At 34.6% G+C, this 24,336-nt stretch overlaps 1 protein-coding gene across 7 annotated transcripts in view; it reads left to right on the plus strand.

Annotated features, from left to right (window-relative positions):
- The window catches only part of Utrn (utrophin), a 513,444-nt gene that overhangs the window by 203,735 nt on the left and 285,373 nt on the right, over positions 1-24,336 (plus strand). For all 7 annotated transcript variants that reach the window (XM_046450838.2, XM_046450847.2, XM_046450858.2 and 4 more), the window contains 8 exons: positions 2,376-2,537; positions 2,940-3,077; positions 8,405-8,596; positions 9,390-9,562; positions 13,570-13,720; positions 14,966-15,141; positions 21,893-22,028; positions 23,462-23,611. In XM_046450838.2, coding sequence (XP_046306794.1) covers positions 2,376-2,537; positions 2,940-3,077; positions 8,405-8,596; positions 9,390-9,562; positions 13,570-13,720; positions 14,966-15,141; positions 21,893-22,028; positions 23,462-23,611 — 1,278 coding nt within the window. The remainder of the gene's footprint in view (positions 1-2,375; positions 2,538-2,939; positions 3,078-8,404; positions 8,597-9,389; positions 9,563-13,569; positions 13,721-14,965; positions 15,142-21,892; positions 22,029-23,461; positions 23,612-24,336) is intronic.

Here is a 24,336-nt window from a genome sequence, read left to right on the forward strand (position 1 = left end):
AAAGGGAGCATTCCACTGCTGTGCTTTAAGGCCTGGCATGGAGTGGATGCTTCAGTAAGTGTTAAGTGGAAAAGATGTGCATATTTTGATGGTTTGGTGGGGGAAAGGCTGAGCTGAGGTCAGGGTTGTCTAAACCATGTGCCATTCTCAGGAATCACAGGAGTCTGTGTTTTTCAGGATCTTGGTTGTGCTCACAGGATGGCATTTTTTAAAATATTGATTAATTTTTTTCACTTGTTCTTTTTAGATATAGATGACGGTAGAGTGTATTTTGACGTATTATACATGCATAGAGTATAACTTATTCTATTAGGATCCCATTCTCGGGGTTGTACAAGATGTAGAGTTTCACTGTTGGTGTATTCACATATAAACATAGGAAAGTTATGTCTGATTCACCTTACTGTCTTTCCAATTTCCATCTCCCCTCCATTTCCTTCATTTCTCTTTGTCTAGTCCACAAACCTTCTATTCCTCCCTCCACCTTATTGTGTGTGAACATCCACAGATCAGAGAGAACATTCAACCTTTGGTTTTTGGGGATTGGTTTAATTCACTTAGCATGATAATCTCCAGTTCCATCTATTTACTCACAAAAGTCTAAAGTCATTCTTTTTATGGCTGACTAATATTCCATTGTGTATATATACCAGATTTTCTTTATCCATTCCTTTGTTAAAGGGCACCTAGTTTGGTTCCATAGGTTAGCTGTTGTGAATTGAGCTGCTATAAACATTGTAGTATGCTGATTTTAAGTCGCTTGGGTATATTCTGAGGAGTGGGATAATTGGGTCAAATGGTGGTTCCATTCCAAGTTTTCTGAGGAATCTCCATACTGCTTTCCAGATGATTGCACCAGTTTGCAGTCCCACCAGCAATGTATGAGTGTGCCTTTTCCCCCACATCCTCGCCAACATTTATTTATTCTTGATAATTGTCATTCTGAGTGGAGTGAGACGGGATATCAGTGTAGTTTTAATGTGCACTTCCCTAATTGCTAGAGATGTTTAACATTTTTTTCACATATTTGTTGGCCATTTGTATTTCTTTTTCTGTGATGTTCCTGTTCAGTTTCTTTTCAGGAGGGCATTTTTATATTGTTAATCTTTAGAGAGTTGTGTATTGAGATTATCAATGAAGACAGATACACTTTGTGTGTGTGTGTGGGGGGGGAAGGGATAAACATTATCTAACCTTGCTTTAATTTGAAGTATCTGATAGAGTAAGCCAAATTATCTTTCATAGTTATGTATATGCTTAGATTATTCACAATTTAAAGAAAATAAACAAAAATCTTGCTTTGGCTTTTGTTTTTCTTATCTCCTTACCGTACAATCTAAATTTATTCTTTTCAATAGATTTATGGGAGATTTTCTTGGTATAAAAAACAATGAACAAGACAGGATAGAGTAACAGGAAATACAAAGAAAAATTTTACTATCATCCCTATGAATAACCTCTGCAAATCTTTTGCCATATATATCTGCTTTTATTCATAAGAGACACTTAAATATCAATTTTTCGATTGTTTTGCATATTCTCCTTTGACATGATTCTTAATGGTCACAGAGTATTTCATCAGGTGATCTGTTAAGATTTTCTAAGTTCATTTTCCACTTTCATTGAGCCTTTATGACTATTACATTTGTTAAGATAATTTTAGACTTATCTATTTGTTCTTCTATTATTATGTCACTGAGGTCAATTCTTAGAGTTCCTTGTAATTGTAGCAAAATTGTGCATCTAACTGTTAAGTAGATTTTCCAAACAGCCCATTAGAAAGTTTAGACCAGTTAATACTTCCATAATGAGGTTATGAGAGTGTTAGTTTTCCTGCACTTAGCCAACACTAAGTGCCATTTTCCTGCATTTAGTTTTATTAAAAAATTGTTTGGTGATTACTGTTATAGAAATACAAATATTTTTATATAGGCTTAACCTGAAAATGTTGCATTGAGAAGTATTTTTTTTTTTTTAATAGTTGGGTATCACAGTCCAAGAGAAATGCTTCTGGGGCAATGTGACTGGGAGACATTCTGTGGGTGTCCTTCCACTGGGTGGCGGGTCCTATTTTTCCCTTCTGTGGCCATGGCAGGGATGGCTTTTGAATGTCGCTTTTGTCTACTAAGCTCACATGTGCTCTCAGGATCCAGTACACAGCCATAGTCAATTACACACTACCTCACATCTCTGCTAGACTTTGGAGAAAACAGGTAATTCACAGAAGCCTATGTGGGTAAAATTGTTGCTATATGAATGAATGAAATTAAAGTCAGTTCCAATAAATGATCATTCCTCTCTTGACTCCCTGTTTTTCTTTGGTTATTCGGGGAAAGTTAAGAATTCATCTTCAGAGATCCCCTTTTCTTCTACAGCTGCTTATTGGTCAAGAGCCACTGTCGTACCAACATTTGGTTACCACCGAAGCATTTGAAGCTGGTGTGCCTTTCTCTGACTTGGAAAAATTAGAAAATGACATAGAAAGCATGTTAAAAGTTGTGGAAAAACACTCGGAATCCAGTGATGATAATGAAAAGGTTGGTTCAAGGGGATTTGCAAAACTGCAGTCTCATTTTTTCTTCTCTTTTAATTATATTTTTACATTGTTTTTGACCCACATAACCTGCCAATCATGACTGAAGAAATCCAGATTTTCTAAGTGTCAGTGTAAGATTTGTCAAGTGCTTTATGTAGTCATGCTTAATTCCACCCCGCCCACACACTTTCTGACTATGTAATCCTTAGCGTAACTTGTGCTAAACTAGCTTTGGGATATTTTAATTTCAAATATGAAATATTTTAAGCGAGACATGAATTATTTTTATCATTCAGGTTATGATGACTTCTGCTATACTTCATATGTTAGTTCTCTCACTTGCTGACGATAGTAAATAACTACGCATTTTTCTTTTGAATCATTTTTTCCTTTAAACATTCAGATGGACGAGGAGAGAGCCCAGATTGAGGAAGTTCTACGAAGAGGAGAACAAATGCTCCATCAGCCTATGGAGGACAATAGGAAAGAAAAGATCCGTTTGCAGTTGTTACTTTTGCACACAAGATACAACAAAATTAAGGTCTGATGGGAGAATCCTGGTTGCATTTACAAAACTTATTCAGCTCCTGCCATTGAGTTGTTTGATTTCATATTCTTGGATGCTTTAAAAGAAACCTGTTGGGATATTATCTCCTCCTTTAATACATTTTACTAGATAGACTGATATTTTTGGACGAGGCAGGAGTCAAAGAAGTAGAAGAATAAAACCTTATTAGTGGTCAGATAGACTGATATTTTTGGACGAGGCAGGAGTCAAAGAAGTAGAAGAATAAAACCTTATTAGTGGTCTTTTCTGATCATGTATGAAACGTAGAAAAAAAAAATCAGTCCTTTTCTGAAGTGACTTTCTCCTTCAGTTCTGCATTTGATATGTGGAGGTCTTGGGCACATCAAAAATTTTTTTAGTTCATAAATAACCAGATGAAACTGATGTACTGTGATTTATATTCAAGAACAGGATCCGCCTTTAGTTGACAGTGCTGCATCGTAACTGGGTCTGGTGATCCCAAAGGGTCTGCTCTATGGAAACTCCTTAGGAGTTGGTTTGCTTTGATGATTTTGGACTCTAAATCGATTTCAGTGTAGATGTGGCTTGCTACTGGATGCAGTCATGTGATATGTCTCAAAGTGACTGCTATTTCCCCATACCCTCTTGTTTCCTGATTTATTTTCTACCTGAGTCAATGACCTTAAAAACTAGCCAGTCTCTCACGGCAGACTCTAGCATCACTCTCAGCTATTTCTTGATCCCACATACCATGTTCCTCCTCCACATTAAGCAGGGAACAAAACCATGGAACTGAATGAAGCAGATATAAGTCTGAACTTGAAGTTAGCACTCACTCCTTATTCTAGGACCATGGGAAAGTGCCTTAACATCTCTTAGTTCACTATACTTTTCCGTTATTCCCAGACCAATGGTTTTCTCCCCAGTTGTTACAATGCGTCCCCTTCAGGTTTTCTTGTGTTCAGTTTTTCTTACTCTGGTGCAATCCTTCTTATTTTCTTCAGAATTATTTCCCCCAAAGTTATAGCTGATTGTGCCATTCTTTTACCTAAGAAACTTCAGAAAGATTGCAAAATACAGAGGCTTTAAGTGCAAGCGTCATCAGTGTAACATCATCCCAAGGCTACGTCTTCTTTGGTTTTCTGTCCCTCTCCATGTAGGGAGCTTTGCTGATTTTTCTTTACATTTTCCTAAATGCGCTATCCATCTTGGCACCTCTGAGTCTACTCCTACTTCCTGGAGTGATTTTGTCTTTTTCTTTTACCCTAAAAATGCATTGTCTTTTCAGATATAGCTCCATTTTTCACTTCTAACATGTATCAGATTTTATCAGAGTAATTTGTTTTATTGGAACTTTTTAAAGTATCTCTCTCCCCTTGTACTTCCTGGAGACTCCAGGCCATTTCTCATTCATCTTAATGTATCTATATGCTCATTTCTTTTTTCTTTTGGTACTGGGGATTGAACCCAGGGAATGTTCATCTCTTAATGCCTCTTGGGATCAATTCTTAGAATTCCTTGCTATTGCAGTGACATGGTACATATATTGGCTATTTACTAGATTTTCCAAACAACCCAATAGAAAATTTATGCCAGTTAATACTTCCATAATGAAGATGGGAGAGTGCTAATTTTCCCACACTTAGACAACACTAGAAGTTATTTTCTTGTGTTTATTAAAATTGTCATATATTCACTTTCAATTATATAAATATGAATCTTTTTATGTAGACACTATCTGAAAGTGTTCTATTGAGGAGTATATTCTTCTTTAAACTTTAGATCTCAAATCAGCAATCATTACTGATCTAAAATAGGAGTAATTTTTTAAGCTTTCAATACATAAATTAATTTTTAAAAAGCTTTAAGCTATTTCAGGTGCATTTCATGTGGTTTCGTTAGCCTTATTTATTGTAACTAAAATGATTTACCTGTTTCATTAGAACAAATATGATATATATATATATATATATATATATATTTTCAAATATGATATATAGTTTTCTAAATCAATATTGTTTTTAACTATGACCTTTAGAATCATTTGAGGAAGTTGAAAAACAAATAAAACAACAACAACAACAACAAACCCCCCCCCCTCCCCAAAACCAGCAGTGCCTTCAATTGAATTCTTCAATAAGAATCTTTCAAGTAACATCTAGATGTGGGTATTTAGGAAAACAAAAACTTTTTGGATGATTCTAATGTACAGTCAAGATTGAAGGCCAACAGTTACAGGACTCATTTTCTTATTTGAAATATGTGTTAGATCACCTTTTCCCATTTGTGGACTGGGATGTAACTATTCTGAAATATGCATGAGGGCTTTATAAAATAAAGATATTAGCCCCCTGTCATATTTGCTATAACATTATTTTATTGGTTTTTATCTTCTAATTAGTTTACCTTTAACATGTACCCATTTAAAATTTTTATTTAGCCACATGTGATTTTTAATTTTTTTTCATGTCTTTTAACCTAAAAAGTTCTTATCCTTAAGAATTGGTAAAGGGTCAATTCTGTGTAGTTCTGTTTTTTTCCTCCCTATAGTTTGACAAAAACAAAACTTATATAAGATTTTATAAGATACTCAGTTAAAATAAACTCCAACTATTTAGACTCAAGTTTGGTGTGATGAGCCATATCATGTAACACCGTCTCATTTCAATAGTAACCTGTAGTGTCTTTCTGTTTCTGTGTCTTTGCAGATTTCTTTAAAAATAAAATTTTCCATAAGGAAAGTCTAGGTCAGGTCAGATCTTAAGGACATTTTTTTTTTCTTCAAGGCATTTTGATTGATTACTCTCTTGGGGGGGAAATCTATTCTGGGAATATAGAAAGCACATCTTGAACTGCCTTGCTGCCTCTGCACAAGTATGAAAGCCCAGAAAAATCCTGGGTTGTCTTTACAGTCTGGACAGAAAAAGAGGCAGTTTTGATGAATGTGATTTATTTTTTTTAACTTAGAGCTTTTTAATACCTACTGACCTCCCCAGTTCATTCTAAAGCCTCAGGTCCATGTGGCTTTGACGAATGACAGTCTGTTATGTAACTGAGGAAGCAGCACAGAATCCCTGATCTTGGAGAAGTTGCTGAGGTAGAAAAGTGGCTCTCAGACATATCCAGTAGAGCAAACTTAAAACAAAAATTTGGCACACGGTTATACCTAATGATGCTCAATGAGGAAGAGCATTACAAAGTTAAATGTCCTACAGGCACCAAGTCTGGAGCCACTTTTGGTCTTGGATAGACCAGATGGCCTGTCTGCAGGATCCTGGTTCATGGGTAGGAAGCCATGCAGGAGAAGGGGACCCAGTTTCTCTTCTACTCCTTTGACATATCACTCAACCCATATGTACTTTCATTGGTTGTTTTCTTTTTCCTTAAAGATAAGATGAAAGAGTTAAGTCTCATTTTGTGATCTTCCCAAACAAATTGTCTTATTGGAAATAAAAACCTGAAAACATTATTTTAGATTTTTTTCTTTTAGCATTTTTTAATTGAAAACTGGTTATTGCCAGGTATGGTGGCACACACCTGTAATCCCCATGATTAAGGGGGCTGAGGCAGGAGGATAACAAGTCTGAGGCTAGCCTTAACAACTTAGCAAGACCTTGTCTCAAAATAAAAAATAAAAAGGCTTTGGATGTAGTATAGTGGTAGAGCATCCAGGATTCAGTCCCCAGTGCCACAGAAACCAAACCAAAACCAAAATTAAAGCCAAAAGTGGTTCTTGGGTGAATGTATTATTTGTTTCGGCATTCTTTTATAATTGCTTAAAAATAGAATTTGCTCTTGTAGACAATATACACACATATCTAGAAATTTTTTTCTGACTAAAATTTAAATATGTGGTATGAGGATAGTAAAATTAATATTAGAAGTATAATTAATCCTATTGGTAAAGTCAGGAAACCTGTAGACTTTCTACCTGGCTGCCCAGGAATTGATGAAGGCAGTAGTTCATCAAATTCTAGGAGGCAATGAATACAGACCTCTGAAGCGACCACCATGTTACTGACTCACAAATTTGAGTCTGGAGCCTTAGGTTTCATTGTTTCATTTAGGTATTGTAAGCATTTTCAAGGTCACTAACTGAATGAATAGGCATTTGTGATCATTTCTACTAACATTTTTGAATTTATAGATGAATATCACTTTTTAAAAATTTAACATGGAAGTGAAAATGTTAAGGAAGGTACCTTAATTCATAAGTAGCTATATTTTGTCTTTTTGCAAATAGCACTTATTAAATTATAATCATATAAGAGTAAGGACCGGAATTCCTTATACAAGTGGCCCAGCCTAGAGAACAGTTTATTATAGAGAAAGCTCTGAATAGAAGATCCAGAATAATCACATCAGGGCAAATGAGTAGTTCACAGAGCCTCAAGGCTGTCAGCTTTAGTACTTTAGGACCCATTGTCTTCTGTAGAATATTCATGCTATGTAATATTGTTCTTAAAGGTAAGAGTATATAATGAGTTACTTGGATAGTATTTTAATCAAAATTCCCACTGTCTTTCATATGTTAATTTTAATTTTTTTAAACTTATTTTTTGAGATTGGGTCTTTCTGTGTTGCCTAGGCTGGCCTTGAATTTCTGGGTTCCAGGATCTGTGATCCTCCTGCCCCAGCCTCTTAAGTAAATGGGACTACAGGTGTATACCACCTTGCCCACTTGTGATGTTTCAAAAACAAGTTTAACTTATGTTTTCATCAGTGAAGCCCTGAAGTGTTTAATTGTCATATTTTTAAAAGGGTGAAATAAGCCAGGTATGGTAGCACATATCTGTAATCCTAGCTCTTTGGGGGGCTCAAGCAGGAGGGTCACAAGTTTGACCAGTCTGGGCAACTTAGTGAGGACCTTGTCTCAAAATAAAATGAGAAAGGGTTGAGATGCAGTTCAGTGGTAGAGTGCTTTCCTAGCATGTGTGAGGACCTGGGTTCAGTCCCCAATATTGCAAAAGAAACGGAAAACAAAGTTTTCATTATTGGCCACATTTTCTCATTTCTTCAACAATTTAGGAAAGGAATTGTTATGTCTCCTGTTTGCAAAGTGAGTTTAGATGACTTAGCTCTTAAAGACAAACTTTTCAAACATTAACTTATCAAAGCTGTTTTAACATCAGGCAACAGCTAAAAATTAGAATAAAGATTATTAAGGATTTCTGTAGCAATACAGTTTTAAAATTTTAAAAATTGTTGTTAATATTCTTTATTTTGGTTCACGGGTTTGAATGCATCCACGTAATTGTCTAGTATTTTTCTCAATTTGCTATTACTCAGGTGGGGCTCTTTTAAAATATGTGCACTGTTTTTTAAAAAATGTTTTCTAGGCTATCCCTATCCAACAGAGGAAAACAAGTCCACTTGCTTCTGGAATGAGATCATCACCTCTCCCCTCGGATTATCTGGTTGAAATTAACAAAATTTTACTTACAATGGATGATGTGGAATTATCACTTAATATTCCTGAGCTAAAAAACACTGTCTATGAAGACTTCTCTTTTCAGGAAGACTCACTGAAGGTAAATGTGCAGGCACTGCATAGGGAATAGCCAGAATTATCTTGCCCACTTAGATGGCCCAGATCTTTTAAAATTGTACCAAGGAATAATTAATGGATATGAATAACAAAACTTTCCTATACTCTCCAGTGAATTATAGCAAAAATTTTATTTTTAAAAAATTGGTTATGAATTTTTATATATGAACATTTATGACTTATTTTGCAACAGCAAAGACCTTAAACATAAGTACAGAACATATTCCTATCTTACAAACTTGATTGTCCTTTGAGTGAAATGTCAGCTTTTGTCTGGTTATCTAAATGATTTAAGATTGGCCAGTTGGGATGGTATATGGCATCTTGATTCTAAGTTAGTTAACTAAACTATTCAATTCTGTCTAGGCTTTGTTGTACAATTTGATTGCATTTATATGTAAACTCACAATAATATCACTGATAGGTTTGATAACTTATATAGTTCATTTCTGTCATTTAAACTATCATAATTAGATCTTTGAAAATATAAATAATTCCAGTCTTGAGTGCTCCATTACCTTTTCAGAATGTAACAGAGGTTTTCATGTCCTGTCCAAAAGCCACTTTGAACATCAGTGAAAATTTTCCCCCTTGCCATTTGTATTACATTCTTCACATTTTGACCAATGCAGCTGTTCATTAAAAACAGAAAACAAAAAACAATGTTTGTCCTCATTATTATTTTAAATGAGCATTACACAATACATATTTTTGGTTATCTGTGATTCTTTACCATTTTGCTGGATTTTGGTAATGCGTGACAATATGTTTTTTAGAATATCAAAGACCAACTGGACAAACTTGGGGAGCAGATTGCAGTTATTCATGAACAGCAACCAGATGTTATTCTTGAAGCCTCGGGATCTGAAGCCATTCAGATCAGAGATATGCTGACTCAATTGAATGCAAAGTGGGACAGAGTTAATAGAATGTACGATGATCGTAAAGGGTATGTACAAGCTAAGTTAATTTTAATATCTAAAAATATGTCTACAAGTTCATGTGCCATGAAACAGTTTACTTATATAGAGAATTTGTTTCATATTTTTGAAATTTGGCCTATTTAATAAGTTGTTATGAATACAGCCCCTTAAAGAGGAGACTGATCATGAATAGATGACATACATAGTGTCTTAATAATATGCAAGCACTTTTAATTTTTAGTATTTAAATAGTACCCATTTAAAAAAAATTAAAAAAGGTTTTTAGTTTACTAAAATGCACATACTTTTTGGATACACTTGATTAATGTGGGTGAAGACCAAAGACAGTGACAGAGTCCATCTATAATCCTTTTATAATCTTCTGTTGGAGAGATTGTTTCTGAGCCTTTTTCTTACTAGATTTTGACCAGGCCTAATAATACGTAGAAATAAATCTGGTAAGAATTTTAGTCAATAGCTGTGAATGTATTGGAAATGAAAATAAGGTATGAAATAGCTCAACGTGCTGTAATCCCTGTAGCTCAGGAGGCTGAGGCAGGAGGATCACAAGTCAAGTTTAGCAACTAAGGGAATCTTATTTCAAAATAAAAAGGGTTGGGGATGTGGTTCCTCTGGGTTCAATCCCTGTACAAAAAAAAAAAAAAAAAAAAGGAGAAATAAAAATAAGACAACATAAAGTACTGTATATGAGCTAAGTTAACACAGGACAGTACATTGTAATATATTGGAAAACTTCAGAGATGCAGAAACTAGGCATCATTTTTACCTTTTTTCATATTTCATGTGACTATCCAACCCTCAAGAGGATAGCTTTTAATACCTTTACCTTATTCCTTTGAATGGGATTTTTAATATCATCTCTTTGTACATTTAGAAAATATCCATTTAAGTACATCCTTAACCATACTTATAAAATAGACTCGATTATTAGATGAAGACAAATTTGATTTAAAAAATAGTAACATTTTAAGACTTTGGATTACTGTACTTATTTTTTTAAAAATATTTTTTAGTTGTTGCTGGACCTTTATTTTATTTATTTAAATGTGGTGCTGAGAACCGAACCCAGTGCCTCACACATACTAGGCAAGTGCTCTTCCACTGAGCTACAACCCCAGCCCTGGATTATTGTCCTTCTGCCGACAGTCTTCGTGAATGTGTTCTTCCCTTTTGAACCCTGGATAATACTGACAGGATTTTTAAAAAAGAGCTTTGCCAATTTTATAGCAATAGGTTCCATTTCAGTTTTATTTTCACCTTGTTGTTATCAGTGAGATTTGAATATTCTTATATATGTTTTCTTTGCCCCAGATTTGCTCTTTTTTTTTAACCATGATATACCATTTCCTTATTTTTGCAAAAACTTTTTTTTTTCATTAAAGATAGAAGCTATTTATGGTTTTATTTCTTGTTATTTAAGTGGACATAGCTTTTCTATGTCCTTTAATTTTGCTAATGGTGGTTTTTTGAGATGTGGAAAATTTTATGTAATTCTCTTATAATTCTTTGTGATTTCATTAATTTAAATGAAACTTATGTGCATGTAAGTTAACTTTGTACTGTGAAGCAAATATTTATGTACACTTAAAAAACTTTTTTTTAGCCAGGCACAGTGTTGCATGCTTGTAATCCCAGTGACCTGAGGCTGAGGCAGGAGGACCTCAAGTTTGAGGCCAGCTTGGGCAACTTAGTCTCAAAATAAAAAATGAGAATGACTGGGGTTTTAGCTCATTGGTAAAGTACCCACTGATTCAATCCACAATAATTCCTCCTACCCTGGCAAACAACAAGAAGACTCAATTTTTTATTTGCTTAATTTAAAATGCACAGTTAATAATCTAATCCATCTGAAATTTATTTTGGTATGTACTATACACCAACTTCAGTAGCATGAGTAGGATTCATGCATCTCTATCTTTCTTTTGTGTTGGTACTGGGTTCTGTCACTGAGCAGTGCTGCTAGCCCCCTGCCCCCTTCTTTTTTAAAATTTTGAGACATGGTCTTCTTAAGTTGCCCAGGCTGGGCTCCAACTTTTGATCCTCCTGCCTCAGCCTCCCAGGTAGCTGGGATTATAGGCATAAATCATCTTGCCTGGCTGTATTTGCACTTCTTAAACATTTTTCAGCTAATTTTTTATGCCGCCTGAATTAAGAAGCACTGATTAGCTCTATTTAGCTTCATTTTTCTTAAAGGAACAACCAACATTTTCATTACTTTTTATTGAATGAATTTATCTCTTTTTGTTGGTGACACTTCCTTTAAATTATAATTTAAAATATATTTATTTCATATTTATTTAATTTTGCTAATTCTGTCTTAATTATACCATTATTTTAAAGCAAATATCATATTTTCATTTTAAAAACAAATTTATTCATCCAGTACAATAAATTTTCCCAAATTATTCTGAAATTAATATTCTTTTCCCACCAGTTATTCTAAAAATCTTTTGTATTTTTCCAGTGAAATCTTGTAATCATTTTATAATTCATGGGAGAGTGTTCAATTTGAAATTATTTTCATTATTTGTTTCCTTTGAGATCAGTAAAGTTTGAAGGGTTGGTAAAACTTTCTCATCAGGACTATTACAAAAGAGTTATACACTTTTCTTTTTTTATTTTGAAGTATATGGTATATGTTACCTTTTTTCTGTACCTGGTGTGTAAGAGTGTGTGTGTCTATTGATATAAAGTTGACTTTGTTGGCCTTTTCATTTTATCAACATACTAGGTATATATAATGGTAACTTTTATTTTTTAATTATCTTATTTGCATATGTGCATGTTGCTAATGTGGTGGAACTTCAATAACTGTGCTTATTAATAATGTTGATTGCAGACACACATACTATTTTCTTGATTATAAAAATGTTTTCTTTGGGAAACAATTTATTCCAGGGGATTTTCAAAATTGTAAGTGCAGGACTATCTTTTCTTTTGTTAGAAAAGCCTCCTCTATCATGTCTTTTACTTTATCGCTTTATTTTCTTTATTTACTTGGTTTTATTTACTTGGAGTGTTGAATCTTATTTTATTGGTTCTAGTGTATTGATCATATTCTTTCTTTCTTCTTCTCGTTCTTTTTATTTTTTTGGTACTGGGGATTGAACCATGGTGCTTAACCACTGAGCAATATCCTCAGCCACTTTTTCCTTTTTTAATATTTTATTTAGCAACAAGGTCTTGCTAAGTTCTTAGGGCCTTGCTAAGTTGTTAAGGCTGGCTTTGGACTCACAATCCTTCTGCCTTAGCCTCCCAAGTTGCTGGGATTACAGACATGCGCCACTTTATAAACCCTATCTTCAAGTAGTCACCTTTAAGATTGAGGCTTTTACATGTAAATTTTGGTGGGACAAAATTCAGTCCGTAAGATAGAAATAATGGAGTATAAGGAATTAAATTCATGAGGAATTAAATAGAATGCTTTATTTTTCTTTTTAATATGTTAATGAATTTTTATTCATGCAGATAAATGTTTAGATTTGACTTTAAATTTTTTTTTTGACTTTAAATTTAAATTTTGAAAATTGTGAAGCATCTGAGGTGTCTTGGCTTTCTGTTCTAGCTTCGAACTAATTGTTCTGGTAGTAAAACAACATATTTCATTTCTAAGAGAATAATTGATCATGTTTTATAATTTATGGTATTTGCATGTTAAATATATAACTTTGGGTAGGCTAACACGTCTACAACTAATCACTTTTGGTTTTGCAAGCCAGAGAAGGCTAGATCTTTCTATATTAAAAGCTCTCTTGGTGTGTGTGTTAGGGGGGATAGTAGAGGGAGGGGTGGTATTTGCTTTTTGCTTTGCTTTTGTTGTGATGCTTGTTTCTCTAAGAGGAATTATTAACTACAACCCACTACAAAAATTGGTCCTTGTAGTATAATAGCCCTGAATCCACTCAACTGTGGGCTTTCATTTTAAATGGTATTTGAATTTCTTTTTTTTAGAAAAATTGGTTCTAGGCAGTACTGGAGAGTTCACAAACCTATTTTGTTTCTTGTCTACTAGTCATTTTGATAGGGCTGTGGAAGAATGGAGACAGTTCCACTGTGACCTGAATGACCTCACACAGTGGATAACGGAAGCTGAAGAGTTACTGGGGGACACCTGTGCTCCAGATGGCAGCCTGGACTTAGACAATGCCAGGATGCATCAGCAGGTGAGCGCTTTCTGTTCTTGAAAGGGAATCTGCTAAAATGTTGCATATGTATTTAGCATGTGGCTGTTAAGACAGATTTAAGTAGGAACTACATATATTAATTTTTCAGGAGTATATTTATAATTTGTAATTTTTAATCCCAATTTAATTTCTGGTTTCCAGGGTTTACAAAAAACTGCTCATATACAGTTTTCTTTCAGGATTTTAAAGAAGTTTAAATAAAACTGCTCATTGGTGGGTAATGTGAGAAACAATCTCATTTAAAAAAATTGTGTAAAAATGACTTCCTCTCTTGCAATTTGTATTCAGGATAATATTTGTAAAATTTTGTACCCAAACTTATATCAACCACAGAAAAATATATACATACCTTAGCTGTGACTTTTTGTCCTCAAATACTTTGTATCACAGATAATTATCATAAAATTAAATTTTTCTTGATCTACAGCAGGACAGCTGCTCATGTAAGTCTAATTCAGTTCTGGGAATACATAACACAATAGCAACATCATTTCTGATAACAATAGATCTTTAAAAATAATGATAGAAAGCAAAGTAAATTTCAGTTTTACCACTGATAAAATATTTTCTCTTTTATTAAATTTTTAAAATGTATTTTCTGTAGGAGGTTCATGAGGAATTAAATAGAAATGCTTTATTTTTCTCTTTAATATGTTAATGAATTTTTATGGTTTTGGAGGTACAGATAAATGTTTAAATTTGACTTTAAAATATCCCTTTAAAATTTGTTACTGAAAACTTTCTGCAGACCAGTGAAGCATTGTTTCAGCAAAAAGGACATTGAAGTTTCTTTATATATTGCAGGATATATATTTATGTATTGCCAGGAATATATGGCGGGTAAATTTTTTTTTTTTAAGAGATGCATTTAAGCAGTTGTTTGGAAGAAGATGAGCAATTCACTTTAATCAAACTTGATTGATGCTTCGGCTCCAAAGTACACAGCTGTTGTTTGTTTTATGATATTAAGCTGTCCTATTTCACATTATTTTGCCTGATGACATTCCTGAGGGTGGGTTCAACTTCAAGATAAATTTCATTGACTGTGTTCCTTGCAATGTAATTAAGTTGTTTTAAAATGTCTTTTGTTATGAACATAAAACACCCTTCCAGGATTATGCTTCTCTAACACTTGAGCTGATGCCACAGTATTTGGGTAGGTGCATGGCGTCAGAACAGTTGAATTGTGTCATGGAATTAACTATGGCTTGTGCTCTGTCACAGGAGCTTGAAGAGGGCATCAGCAGCCACCAGCCCAGCCTGGTCGCAGTCAATCGAGCTGGGGATGGGATTGTGCAGAGACTGTCCCCAGCAGATGGAAGCTTCCTGAAAGACAAGCTGGCAGGAGTCAACCGACGTTGGAGCGCAGTCGTTGCTGAAGTGAAGGATAGGCAGCCCAGGTGATTCCACGGAAGTCATTTGAGGGTACCTGAGGGAGTGTGTGTGGGTTGAATCTTTTAAGATACAATCCAACCTGTCCCAAGGTCTTTTATCATCTGATATTACAATGAAGAATTTTACTGACATTTAAGGCTCCCACTGTCCATGTCCTCATTATTTTTAGGTTGATCATGAAGTTGATTTTCTACTGAGATATGTATATAAAAACAAACTCCATTCTTTTTGTTTCTGAGCATCCTGATAATGATGATTATGATGGGAATATCAGGTAGTTGAAAGAACACAGGTCTGGCGGGACCTTGCTTCACTCATTTCCTGGCTGAGTCTGCCTTAGTTACCCATCCCACTAGGTTGTCCTTACTATTGAAGGATGTGCTCTATCGCCACGTGTCAACCCCTCATCTAGGTATTAGAATACATATAACATGTTATTGCTTGTTTGCATGACCGACTATGCTACAGTGTCCCAGATTCTGTAAAGGTATCAACTGATTGGAAATATGTTTGATTACTAGTATATATAATATTCGCTCTTTGTATTTTACATTTAAAATGATTTTAAGTCATTTTCTGAAAAATTAGAAACTTAGTGAACAATTTCTACCTTGCTAAATGTATTCAATCTTATTGATGATTTTTTTTTGGGGGGGTGCTGTGGTACTGAGGACCAAACCCAGGTCCTGTTGTGTGCTAGACAAATGCTCTACCACTATCTCCAGCCCTTGTTGTGGTTTTCATTGTAGTTTGGGGTTAAAAAGTTGAAGATTTTTTTTTCTGCTAGTTTGAACTCTGTGGATGATACATTATTTCAGTTATAAGCTCTTCGTTTGTCTAACACTTTATCAAGTACATTATTATAATATTATATATGGCATTAATAGTATGGTATGGTGTGTGGCTTCTTTTTATTGTAAAAAGTCTACATTTCTTATGTTCTGGTTACAGTCAGGCAATAATTGGTATGTGTTGGTTGAGAGATCACTATGTGGCAGAGAGAGAATTTGGGACTTTGCACACATTGTCTCATTTAATCCTGATAGACACTCTCTGAGGAAACTTGCTACAGCTGTGGAAACTGGGGCTTCACGAGGAGAGGTTAAGTAACTTGTCCAAAGTTTCATAGAAAGTAGGTGCTAACAAGTATTACGCAGTATAAACCTAGAAAAGCCCCAGAGCTCTCTGGCTGAAGTTTTCCACTCTTTAAATGAGAATTATGCTCTAATGAGGATTAAATGAGACAATGTTTGCAAAGCATTCATGCCTTGACTGTTCATAGTTAACTTTTTTTAAAAAAAGTATTTTTAGTTGTAGTTGGGCACAATACCTTTATTTTATATATATATATATATATATATATATATATATATATATATATATATTTTTTTTTTATGGTGCTGAAGATGGAACCCAGGGCCTTGCCCATGCTAGGCAAGCGCTCTACTGCTGAGCCACAACCCCGGTCTCCCATAGCTAACTCTAAAATTATCTATTTCTTATAAAAGTAAGTTATTCTAGAACTTATTCTCCAGAATGTTCTTGCTAAATTTTGCCAATGATTGATTGATTTGATCAACATTTATTGAGCCTATGTTTAGTCCTGAGGATACAAATATCACTAAGAAACAGAGACTAAGAAGAAAATTTTGAAAGATGAAGTGTTTAGAGAATGATTACCAAAAATGTTTCTAATAGGGGAGAGGAAGATATGATGGACTGTGAAATTTAGGTCTTAAAGAGGAAGGATATTGGATGCTGAGCTTTGAGGTATTTGTAGCCATGGACCATGAATTCCTTCTAGGGAGTGTTGTTTTAATAGGCAGCTTCCTGTTGTGATAACAAATACCTGAAATAATCAACTTTTAAAAGAAAAAACTTTATTTGGTCACAGTTTTGCAGGTTTCAGCCCATGATTGGTTGACCCTGTTGATTTGGGGCCTGCAGCAACATATCATGGTGGAAATGCTTAGTGAAGCAAACCACTCACTTCATGATAGGGAAGAAAAAAGAGTGGAGGAAGTGGTTGTAATCCATCTATCCCCTTGAAGGTCATGTCCCTCAATAATCTCAAGACCTCCTGCTAGATCTCTCCTCTTTAAGTTTCTACCACCTTCTAATTGCAAGAGCTGGGGGGCAAGTCTTAACATTTGGGCCTTTAGGGAACATTCCAAACTATTGCATTGTACCCTGGCCTCCAAAAAAAATCTATGTTCATTTCACAACGAGAAATGCCTTCAGTTCATCCCCAAGAGTATTCCTGAAGTTTTAGCACTTTTAGCATTTCTTAAAAGTTTAAGGCCAATTTCTCCTTTAAGATCGAAAGAAAACTCAATCGTGAGCCCCTGTATGAAATCAAAATGTAAGTTACAAACTTCCAAGACATAATGGCGGGAGAGGTATGGGTTATTTATTTCCGTCCCAAAAGGCAGGAATAGGAAAACAAAAGCAAGACTGAAACCAGCATGATGAACGTGAAATCCTCCAGCTCTGTGTCTGGCATCCTGGGCACACTGGGGGGATGTGGTCTCTCAGGGGTTCAGGGAGACCCACCCCCACTGTTTTGTTTATAGCCCACATAGCCGCTGTCCTGGGCTGGCTTGGATCACTGCCTGCAGCTTCCCTCCGCAAACGTTCTACATTGCCAACATTTCTATCTTCTTAGGGTCCTTAGTTAGGCGTGTTCTTTGCTCTCAAAGTTCTGTGCTGCACTCTGTTGGAGGCTACTTGCAGGAGCTCTTACCCTGTAACATGCTTCCTGGCTCTCAGATTTTCCTTTGAAATCTTGGTGGAAGCCTCCTTGATTCCACAACTGGTTCATTTCACACGTCTGCAAAAGAAGCATCATATGGATGCTGCCTGAGTGAACTGTACTTGGGCCCTCTTGACCCATGGCTGCAATGGAGTGCCTTGTTGGCAGTGGTCCTGGGAAATCAGGGAGCCCAGAGACTATTTTCTCAAAAGACTCTGCCCTGGAAAGTCTTTAAAATCAATATGCATTTCTACAAATCTCTGAGCCTGTGATGGCTGTGACCTTGCTCATTTCTGAGAGTCCCTCTAGAAAATTTCCCTATTTTTCCAAGGCAGAATATATATTTTTTTTCCTTCTGAACCCAGAAATACTTGGTGGCAGCAAGCGGCTGCTGCTGCTGCTGCTGCTTTTTTCTGCTGCTGTGTCTGTTCAGTCATTTGCCCATTTATTGATTGGGTTATTTGTTATTTTGTTGTTAAGCTTTTTGAGTTCTTTATATTTCCTGGAGATTAATGCCCTATCGGAGGTGCAGGTGGTAAAGATTTTCTCCCATTCTATAGGCTCTCTCTTCACGTTCTTAATTGTTTTCTTTGTTGTGGAGAAGGTTTTTAGTTTGATATCATCCCATTTGTTGATTCTTGATTTTACTTCTTGTGCTTTAGGATTCTTATTGTGGAAATCAGTTCTTAAGCTGACATGACGGAGAGTTTGGCCTTTTTTTTTTTTTTTTTTTTTTAATTAGGCGCAGGGTCTCTGGTCTAATGCCTAGGTCCTTATCCACTTTGAGTTGAGCTTTGTGCAGGGTGAGAGACAGGGGTTCAATTTCTTTCTACTACATATGGATTTCCAGTTTTCCCAGTACCATTTGTTGAAGAGGCTATCTTTTTTCCATTGTATGTTTAGGCACCTTTGTTTAGTATGACATAACTGTATTTATGTGGGTTTGTCTCTGTGTCTTCTGTTCTGTTCCATTGGTCTTCATGTCTGTTTTTGTGCACTTGGATTGTTCTTAAGGACACCAGCAACTACAATAGCACCCCTCTTGTCTGTAAGTATACACATGCTTCTCTATTAGCACAACTGCCAGTTTTCCAAATCTGTTTCTTTCTTTGTGGTTTCTACTGTAAACCCTGGTAGAAGTAAAAGCTGCCTTAATACTGGGCTGCTTTGAAATTTTCTGTGTTAGACAAACCAGTCCATCCATCACCTTTCAGTTTGGCTTCCGAAAACACACTAAGGAATGAACAAAATGCAGTTCAGTTCTTTGCCACAGTGCAACAAGGTTGGTCTGTAGTCCAATTACCATCAAAACCCTCATTTTTACATAAAACCTACTTAACATAACCTTTAGAATTGCACTCCTATCAATGGTCTTGTCTTTTGAGACCCCACCAGAATCATCTGTTAAGCATCACTTACAACATTTTAGGCTTTTTCTAGCTTGCTCCTTCAAACTTCTTCCATAAACCAATTTGAAAGACTTTTCTACATCATCAGGAATGCATGGTGGAGCCAAGCGCTTATGGCTTATGGCAGAGAAGCAAAAAAGAGCAATGGGCCAAGATCCCACTATCTCCTTCAAGGGTATTCCCCCAGTGATCTAAAGATGTCTCATTTGGCCCCACCTCTACCAACTCTGAATGTTCCCACTCCCTTCCAGTAGCATCCGGAGGAGACCGAACCTTTAACACTTGGGCCTCATCTGATTATATTCCAATATAATACTTCTTTTAATAAATTAATCAAATTTATCTTTTTCTCCTCATTTCCCCTAATATTTGTAAAATTCCGTATCCAAACTAGAGCAGCCTTTAGGGAAAAGAAAGCAGACGTGCAACGGAGGGAGGTATGAGTAGTGAGGCCCTGTGAGAGACCTGAAGAGGATTAGGTGAAGAGGAGGCTTAGGAAGCCTGGGGCAGGATTGCAAGGGGAGATGTTTGCTTGGAGAATTCTTCCAGCTGGAGGTGAAGTGACTTCTGGGCTTTCTGCAGGGAAACAGTGCACAAGCAGAAATTCCCCTAAAGGTTTTCAAATGGATCTCTATAGAGTGTGATAATTATTGTACTTGAAACTAACAAAGTGAAGTTTATGCCTATTTTACTCACTTCTTGAACATGAAAGGAATAATGAATATTTTGCTTCAGATGTTGCATTTTGACTAAAGCAATATTTGTTTATATAAATTCATGTTAAACTTCGGGTTTGTGACCTATATTATGTTGAGACTACCTTAAAATGTTGAGTGTGTATGCATGCTGTTATCAAAGTCATTGAGAAATATCACACATTCATTTTTTTTAATTGAAAGCCTGCAGCTAAATATTTGCACAGTTCAACCATTTGTGCTGTTCCTTAATGAGCAATTGTTATCTACTATTTGAATGGAATTTGCAATTTGTTTTTATACTTAGGGCTAACATTTAAATTGTAGATTATATTTAGTTTGCAGATAAAAATTCTTGGTGACTAAAATATGTCTTATTAAAATCACTTGATAATGTTAGTTTCCTTCTCAGTTCTATTTTCAAAGTACTAATTTAGTCATGATTATGAAATATTTGAAGCTTAAATTCCAACTTTTTTTTTTTTTAATAAAAGGCTGGTGCTAGTATTTTGGGCATTTCCAAAGTTATTAAATCAAATACTTTTCAGGGTAGACTACCCGTTTTAGTATTGATAACCTTAACAGTTATCAACTTAATTTTAGTATTGATTTAGTATTGATAACCTTAACAGTTTATATTATTGCTTTTTAATCTTGAAACAGTATTTTCTTCATGGATATTAAGAACTCTGAATTATTAGTGATTTTCATTAGTTTTGTAATACTAAATATTATTGGCTCCACTAAGCATATAAGTATTTAATATTTTATTGCATCTACTACATCATTTTGTTAGGCCTCATGATTAAGGCATAGCCATTAAACATGTACATTCTGATTAGGGATGATACATGCAATTCATTAAAAAATGGCATTCAATTTTTCAACCAGCACCAAATTGTAGCAACTATAAAAATAATGATACCACTAAGCTCCTGATAGCTTTTAATCCCTTTAAAAAAGTATCCAATTATGTTTGTCATATGAATTCTAATCATATTCTCATCTTCTTCCAGATGGTTTGTATTCTTATAAATGTTATTCTTATAACATTTAAAAGAGCTAATTAAGGCAGTTCCATTTTTATATTCATCTGACTGTTTTCCTTGCATCCTTTAAAACTTTTGCTGTATTTTTCCTAGATCTCTTTTTATAACTTTGTGTGCCATATTCAAGCATAATGCTTACTTTAAAGAACTAATCGAATTTACATTTTTCTTGTTTTTCCCAATATTTGTAACCTTTTTCTAATCTCAGCACTTTGTCTCTTTTTTTTTCTGTCCTATGAATAAAGCAGAGTAAAAGTTGCCCCCTGATGTGAATAATGCGCCATATAATGATGCTGTTCTATCTGCATGAAGTACTCAAAAAAGAATTGTTTGCTTATCCTTATTATTTTAGATAAAGACATTTTTCATGTTTTTAAAAATTTCTATTATACTACCCAGTGGTATCTAACTTTAAAAAGTTTTATATAAAGTACATATAATTTTTCATGACAAGAATATAATATTCTTTAGTTTCTATGTTTTTGAATAGCATTAAGGAAAAATTCTTGTTATTTTTATTAAGTAGCCTTTAGTCTGCCATATGTATACATTATCATTAACATTCATTTAAAAACACATATTAAAAATAATTGTTAGAGAGGCTGGGGTTGTGACTCAGCAGTAGAGTACTTGCCTAGCATGTGCAAGGCCCTGGGTTCAATTATCAGCACCACATAAAAATAAATAAAATAAAGATATTATGTCCAACTATAACTAAAAAATAAATATTTAAAAAAATAATTGTTAGAAATTATTTCTTTTTGGAGAGTTAATCAGGATATCATAAGCACATATATAATGTTCTTCTTAATGAGATATTTTTTCTTATTATTTTTCAATAATTCTTTTAGGTTAAAAGGAGAAAGTAAACAAGTGATGGGGTATAGAAAAAAGCTAGATGAGATTATCTGTTGGTTAATGAAGGCTGAGAATACTGTGCAAAAGAGATCAACTACAGAGCTGGAAGGAAACCTACAGGAATTAGCAGTAAGTGGTGCATTTGTCTCTATATTTGCCATTGCCTTTTGATGCATGGGCATTATTCTTAAGTAAGAGATTGCATGACTAAAGAAGAAAAGGAAAGAAACTCTGCACTTTGTGTAAATGTGATGAATTTAAAGAGGAATTTATTTTTTTTTAAGAGCAGCTGTAATTTTGAGCTTGCAGAGATAAAGCTTCATGCACATAGACAGGATAAACCACCATACTCTTAGTATTAGACCAGATTTTTAGATTATGTAAAAATAATCTAAAATATATAATACTGTTGTGAAGTATAGTTTTTTTTTTTTGCTGTTAGAATATAAATACTGATTATTATTGATGAAGTTGAGTTTTACAGAAAATTCTTGAGCAATGTGCATAGTAACTCATTGGAACTTACTGGAGAGTTAGTGTAATGATTGTCTTAATGAAATTTTATTTGTTGCAGCTGATAAGAATAGTCTATAGTTGTTCATGTATATAATAGCAAAAAATGCATAAAGATATGCAGGTATATAAATATATACAAATATCCCTATAATTTTATATCACAAGTATTTATATTTTTCATTAATGCAAGTACATGTTGTAGAATAATAAGAATTATGTGTTCACATTTATATTTAACAAGAAAGGAATTGTGTGACTGTGTATACAAATGTGCATGTATAAAAGTATGGGTTAAAAGGATACTTAATGATTGGATAGCAGATTTGGTCCATAAAGGAATATGATTGGGGCATTTGGGGAAAGACATTTTTTAATAATGATGAAAAATATGTTGCAAACATTTATTAAATTTTCTTTGCAAAATGTGAAAATATCTACTATCCTGTTTTAATAAAAATATCAATAGAATTTCCCTTTTGCAAGCAATCTGGGAAGGATTACAAAGGGAAGGACCCTATATTAAGATGGAGTATCAAGGTGGAGATAAGAAAAGAGTGTTAGCTGTATGTGGTGGCACACGCCTGTAATACCAGCTTCTCAGGAGGCTGAGGTAGGAGGATCGTGAACTTGAGGACAGCATCAGCAACTTAGTGAGATCCCCCATCTCAAAATAAAAAAATCCAGGGGGCTGCGGATGTAGTTCAGTGGTCGAGTACCCCTTGGTTCAACTCCCAGTTTCAGGGGAAGGAGGGAGAAAGACTAGAGTGTTAATTTAGAAAGGAAAACACAGTATGACCCTGTTAAAAGAGAAAATATGGAAGTATGTGTTCCTGTGCATGCACAGACAATCACACTTTGTTGTGTCTTCATTGCCTCTCTGTTCCAGTTTCTTAACATGTGCTCAGGCATCTTGTAAGATCGTTTTCCATTGGAGAAATTAAAACCCCACATTCATAAGAATGTTTTCCCAAGAGATTTTTAGTACATTTCTTGAACTTTGCCCAGTAGAACAATTATCCAACTGAACTTGTCTTCGATTCCTTTAGGACTTAACCCAAGAGATGGAAGTAGAAGCTGAAAAACTCAAATGGCTGAATAGAACCGAACTGGAGATGCTCTCAGATAAAAGTCTGAGCTTACACGAAAGAGAGAAACTTTCAGAAAGCTTACGAACTGCAAACTCTACTTGGAATAAGGTGAGTGGGGCTGCTCTAACATATGTTTCATATTTATTGATGAATGAGAACAGGTTTGTAGCTGTGTCACCTTTAAACACATTTCATAATTCTTACTCATGTTTACAGTTTTTTTTTTATCCATTATAGACAGAAGCATATGTTTTCAAAGAATATCTTCTATTTAATATGGAATTCTTTGGCCAGGAGGACTTATACATTATATACTACATTAAATAATGAATGTATATGATAATTTGGCAATAAAATGCCAATAATTATATTCTAAAAACGAAGACCTTAAAGTAGCTTCCTGATGTCACATGTGACTTTTCACATATGTGTTGTTTATTTTCAGTGATTTTATTCATTCACTGTGTATTTAGTAGGTTCCAGTGGCATATAATGACATATGACTCTTATTGTAACTCAGTGCTCTCCTTTCCCTCATCCATTATTTTTCCGTTATTTGTTATTGGCTCAGAATAGTTATATGATATATAACATTAGGATTCATTTTGACATAGTTATAAATGCATGGAATATAATTTTCTCCAATTTAGTCCCCAGCACTTACCCTAACCCCCTTTCCCTTCCCCATTCCCTTTCCTCTATTCTATTGAACTTTCTATTTATTTACATTTTTAAAAAATAGCATCTTGTGGATATACATAATGGTGAGGTTCATTGTGGTATATTTATATATGTACATTGGAAAGTTAGTTCAGGTTCATTCCACTGTTTTC

Source organism: Marmota monax, unplaced genomic scaffold, assembly GCF_021218885.2.
Source record: "Marmota monax isolate L192 unplaced genomic scaffold, Marmota_monax_Labrador192_F-V1.1 WCK01_AAM20220418_F8-fsc00030, whole genome shotgun sequence".
Taxonomy (NCBI): Eukaryota; Metazoa; Chordata; class Mammalia; order Rodentia; family Sciuridae; genus Marmota; species Marmota monax.